We start from the raw sequence: 6,000 nt of genomic DNA, 5'->3' as shown, positions 1-6,000 counted from the left end.
GAGTTCATCACCACCAAACCAGGATTATATGAAATGCTGAAAGGTATCCTTTAAGAAGAGGAAGAAGAAGAAAAAGGTAAAGATAAAACTATGAACAACAAATACACATCTATCAACAAGTAAATCTAAAAATCAAGTGAATAAATAATCTGATTAACAGAATAAACTGATGATTATAATAGAATCAGGGGCATAGAAAGGGAGTGGATTGACTATTCTTGGGGGGGAAAGGGGTGTGGGGGATGCGGGCAAAAATCATGCACCTATGGATGAGGACAGTGGGGGGGGAGGTGAGACTGAGGGGGGGAGAGTGGGTGGAGGGGAGCTATGGGGGAAAAGAGGAACAACTGTAATCTGAACAATAAAGATTTAATTTTAAATAAATAAATAAATAAATAAATAAATAATAAAATAAAATAAGCCCTGACCGGTTTGGCTCAGTGGATAGAGCGTCAGCCTGCGGACTCAAGGATCCCAGGTTCGATTCCAGTCAAGGGCATGTACCTTGGATGCGGGCACATCCCCAGTAGGGAGTGTGCAGGAAGCAGCTGATCCATGTTTCTCTCTCATTGATGTTTTTAACTTTCTATCCCACTCCCTTCCTCTCTGTAAAAATTCAATAAAATATATTTTAAAAAAATAAAAATAGCCCTAACTGGTTTGGCTCAGTGGATAGAGTGTCAGCCTGGAGACTGAAAGGTCCCAGGTTCGATTCCGGTCAAGGGCATGTACCTTGGTTGCGGGCACATCCCCAGTGGGAGGTGTGCAGGAGGAAGCTGATCGATGTTTCTCTCCCATCGATGTTTCTGGCTCTCTAGCCCCTCTCCCTTCCTCTCTGTAGAAATATCAATAAAATAGCCGAACCGGTTTGGCTCAGTGGACAGAGCGTCGGCCTGCGGACTGAAGGGTCCCAGGTTCGATTCCGGTCGGGGGCATGTACCTTGGTTGCGGGCACATCCCCGCTGGGGGGCGTGCAGGAGGCAGCTGATCGATCTCTCTCATCGATGTTTGTAACTCTCTATCCCTCTCCCTTCTTCTCTGTAAAAAATCAATAAAATATATATTTTTAAAAAATCAATAAAATATATTTTAAAAAATAAATAAATAAAAATAAAAAATAAAATAAAATAAAAAAATCAAGGCTTGGGGATTTTCCTTGGGTTTCTCTTTATATCGACAGGCTATTCCTGTCCTTGTTGTGATAAATAATTGATAGTTGGCTCCAAATCTGCACTGGCTCTTAGCCTTTTTTCCAAGTGGAATAAGCACGCGATAGAATATTCCTGAGGGCTCCGCCAGGCAGGCCCGAGGCAGCACGGAGCGCAGGAGGGTCTCACTGGAGCTGTGCCGGGTCCTTGGACGGAATTCTCTGCCCGTCTGAGGAGACGGAGGACAGAATCATCATTCTCGGACTCCAAAGTGTTCGGACGCTCTGGCCCAGGAATTCCACTTCTGGGAACGCGCCTGAAGGAGACAGCCTAGCTATGGACCACACTGTACGCACAAAGGGTGTCCACACTGCTTCCCATCGAAGCAAACCACCGCCCCAGGGCCCAGTGGGAGGAGGCTGGCTAAGGGAACGGGGAACATGTCCCTGACGGAGGAGTCTGCAGCTAAAGAAAGGGAGGCTCACAAAGAATGTGCAATAAGGTGACAAACGCGTACGTTATAATTAATCCTGCATTTAAAAGGCAGGAATCAGAGTGACAGATACAGAAAAATCAAGGCCACAGAAATGCCAAACAAGACATTATGCAGAGGAAAAAGACGCAGAGGAAATTCATTCTCTATGAAGTGTTCTTGATCGGGGTACTGATTGCACGGGTGTGTTCACCTTGGGATAATTCACGTCCAGTTATGACGTGTGCACTTTTCTGTTTGTTTGTTAGACTTCTAGCACGTTTACATTTAAAAAATGAACAGTGGTTCCTGGCCAGTGTGGCTCCATGGTTGAGCATCGACCTATGAACCAAAAGGTCATGGTTTGATTCACGGTCAGGGCACATGTCTGGGTTGCGGGCTCGATCCCCAGTAGGGGGTGTGCAGGAGGCAGCTGATCAATAATTCTCTCTTGTCATTGATGTTTCTATCTCTCTCTCCCTCTCCCTTCCTCTCGGAAATCAATAAAGATATACATTTTTAAAATAAAATAAAAATTAACAGCGGTTAATGGATAAACAAATTGTATTTCTATATAATGAGTGTATTTCCAATAAAAAGGAAAGAACTAAAAAAAAATTAATGGTGGCTGTCTTTGCATAATGTAGATTTTTTCCTTCTTTCTGTTTGTCAATATTTAGCAAATTGCCAGTATTTAGCAAATAAGCATATATCACAATGTTTTAAAATCTCTATTGACGTTATTTACCACGTTAAGCGCCCAGCCTGTTTTGTCCTCCGGACGGAAAGTACAGTGTCAGTCACCGGTGACTGACGAGGCGCTTAATGCGTTAACCATACAAAAAGCAGTCTACATCCTCAGCAACTGAATGGGTAACTGGGAAAAATGGGCTTTCCTTCTTCTGAAATATTTTGAGGCATGAATGAGACACTTTCTAAAAAATCACTGCGCTCAAAGGGGCTTTAATAACAGCCAGTCGGAGGGTGCCCACACCTGACATGGCCCTGCCCTGGGCAGGGGTCTGAGCAGGGCCTGGAGCTAGAGCGGGTGTGGGGCCGAGAGGAGATAAAAGCCCAGCTGTCAGACCCCACTTGCACCTCAGCCTCTGCCTTCTATCGAGGTTACGCCTTTGAGCGTCAGAAAGTTTGCTTAAAGAAAAGGTTCTACAGCTGAAAGGTCTTAAAACATTCATAATAACTCTCACTCTTCTTAGAAAATGAGAAACCAAGAATCAGGGAGAGGAAGTGGCCCCACCCGCCAGGGCCCCGAGGGTACCCACAGCACCCAGCCACTCCCACCGCCCGGGATGCCCTGAGAGTCCCTCTGGCCCTGCCGTGAAGGTGAGAGAGTCTGTGATTTTTAAATATCGGAATGAGACTACATTCAATGCAAAATTCTCTAAATCATTGGCATATACACACAGGAAGTCCTCTCCTAAGAGTGCCAGCCCATTCTAGATATAAATGTGCCGGGAAGAATTCTCTGCTAGGAGAATCCCCAGCGCAGCGCGGCATACGATGAAGAGAGGAAAGCGGGGGGCCTGGGGAGTAGGGTGGGGAGAACTGGGCCCTGTAAGGCATGGCATCCACTGAAGAAGATGGCCCCTCTTTCCGGATGGCACACTTGAAGTCTTAAAAATTATCACTGATATTCGTGGAAAATATTTAGGAAAAGGCTTTGCCTGAAATGCCAAATAAATGTGTTAAAAAGAAAAATAGGGTACCATGGACGGTAAGGATGTACTTCAACCTGCCTCTCCCATCCTGCCTGTTGTAATGTGGCCACCCCAGGTCCTGGGCCTCAGCCATTTTGGCAGCTCTGACGCGAGGGACTTGGAGACCAGAGGGGTTTTCATCACTTGAAATAACTGGCCTCTTTTCAAATAAATTTGCCTTATACGGGCGAGAATGGAAGCTCGCCAGGCTAGGAAATAAATTACTGGTACGTTTCCAGCACAGGGTACTGAGCCCTCCAGGGGCCCTGGTTGTGTAGCAACCAGCTCGTGTACAAGCACCGTCAGCACATTAGCTAACCAGGTCTGCGATGCGCGCTGTGGCCGGTTCCCAGCCTAACGCTCCCTGTCGGTGATCAACAGCTCACCAGGATGGCACTGCTTGTGAATGGAGCCAATGGTGGGCTGACGGGACCAACTGGGTCCACCGCTTAGCTGACAGCTGGCTAGCGTGGTTGGCTGCGACTCTCAGGACGTGGGTTCTAGTCCTGACTCTGCTAATAAAAAACTGTGTCCTTAGGCAAGTCACCTCACCTCTTGGGGCTGTTTCCTCAGCTGTAAAATTAAAGATTTTGACTAAATGACCTCCAATACCCTATCCATAGAGCAAGAGCTTTGGGTTTAAACCTTGGCCTTGCCATTGCTGGCTGTGATCACTCCACCTCTCAGTTTTAATCTCCTCACCTGTCAAGTGGAAATCATATTTACTCTATGGCAGTGGTTCTCAACCTTCTGGCCCTTTAAATACAGTTCCTCATGTTGTGACCCAACCATAACATTATTTTCGTTGCTACTTCACAACTGTAATGTTGCTACTGTTATGAATCGTCATGTAAATATCTGATATGCAGGATGGTCTTATCTTAGGCAACCCCTGTGAAAGGGTCGTTCGACCGCCAAAGGAGTCGCGACCCACAGGTTGAGAACCGCTGCTCTATCGGGTCTGTGATAGGTTAAGAGAAAGGCCTGTGGAAGCTCTAATGATATAGAAACAGAACACAGAAGTATGTGCCTGAGGGCAAGGAATCGCTTAGAAGGCTGTAGAAGACCCCTGACTGCTGGGATAGCCTCTCTCTGGCCCAAAATTAAAGGACAGTGAGTTCTCAAGCTTCTCCAAGGAGCTACCTCCACTCACTGGGAACTTTCTCTTTTGCACACCCTTTGGCCAATTTGCTTCCCACTTCACTGGAAAATCAAAGTGGAAACAACCCCGAACACACTCAGTTGTCATCTTGCTCCCCTTCCAACCCAGACCACCTTACAGTCAAGCTATGTCAGGGTCACTGTGAGGACCCAGTGAGCCGCCATCTCCCACAACCACCAACTGGAGTCTCCTCAAAGTTACACGCAAAGTGAGAGAAAGGGGGACAGAGAAGTTTCTCCTCCGTCGCATCATCACTGTAATTAGCCACCATCCAAGCCAGGGCACAGCCTGGCGTCCTGTAGGGCCTCAGCACAGGCAGGAGTACAGCGTCCTGAGGTGAGACCGTGAGCATGGGGAGCTGTCTTTATTGCTGTCACTGACAGCACTGTTGGCTGATTTTTCTGCAGGCTTGGGAGGGAACTGCAAAACCAGTGACCAAATAGAGAGAGACGGGGTGGATGGGCATGGTGCTACAGCGGCCGGGGTGCCCGTTCGGCCTGTCTCCTGACCATGGCCAGAGGGCAGCCCTAGCACCGAGCATTTAAAGGTGACCTGCTAGGTGTTGCTTGCGTTTTGGTTTTGTTTTTAAATATATTTTTATTGATTTCAGAGAAAGGAAGGGAGAGAGAGAGAAAGAGAGAAACATCAATGATGAGAGAATCATCAATCAGCTGCCTCCTGGCATGTCCCCCCCTGGGGATCAAGCCCACAAGCTGGGCATGTGCCCTGACCGGGAATTGAACTGTGACCTCCTGGTTCATAGATCGACGCTCAGTCACTGAGCCAAGCTGGCTGGGCTAGGTTTGCTTGTTTTGAGACATGGAATAGCCCCCGGAGGTCTGACAAGGCGCCCGAGATTGCCTGGGTACACACTGATGTTCCTCATGTGCTACTTCAATCACCTTAGCATGTGGCTCTGGAGGAGGAGGTCGTATTCACCGGCAATCCCAGAGCCTGACGCTTTCTTCGGTGCCTCCCACTCTCCCTCTGGTTTCCACACCGGGTTTCCCGGTGCTTCTCCCTCTCAGGACACTCCTCAGGCCCTTCTTCTCACTCCTCCTCCTCTACACTTCCCCATGTCAGAACCCTGGGGCCCACAGGGCACTGCCACTGGCCTTATTCCTGACATGGCTCCAACTACCACCTGCACGCAGCTACGATCAGAACTGTCTACCCAATACGTCCACCTGGGCCTTTCACAGGCACCTCAGACTCAGGCGTCCCAAACCAGCATCATCGTTTTTCACTCCGTTATTCTCCCTCCAGTGTTTCCAATTTTAAATGCGTGACCCCCCCCCCCCCACCACCACCACCACCATCACCTAATCTGCCCAGTTGCCAAAGCCAGAAACACGAGGGTCAGCCTTGACTCCTCCGTCTCCTTCCTTCTCCTCATCTTATCGATCCCACCTCTGAAATACATCTTGAGCCATTGTGGCTCTCCCACTCATTGCCCCCGTCCCAGCACAGGCGAAGTTAGTCAGATAAGAAATATGCCAACAC

General features: G+C 48.2%; 1 protein-coding gene across 1 annotated transcript in view; it reads right to left on the bottom strand.

Annotated features, from left to right (window-relative positions):
* Positions 1–1,181: 1,181 nt before the first annotated feature.
* Positions 1,182–6,000, bottom strand: part of IL6R (interleukin 6 receptor) — a gene marked incomplete at both ends in the record, with an annotated part of 38,403 nt that continues 33,584 nt past the window's right edge. Inside the window, one exon of the mRNA XM_081113058.1 lies at positions 1,182–1,464. Coding sequence (XP_080969184.1) covers positions 1,182–1,464 — 283 coding nt within the window. The remainder of the gene's footprint in view (positions 1,465–6,000) is intronic.

This window comes from Myotis nattereri (assembly GCF_964212035.1).
Source record: "Myotis nattereri genome assembly, chromosome: 18".
NCBI lineage: Eukaryota > Metazoa > Chordata > Mammalia > Chiroptera > Vespertilionidae > Myotis > Myotis nattereri.
This window is presented reverse-complemented; position numbering and strand designations above follow the sequence as displayed.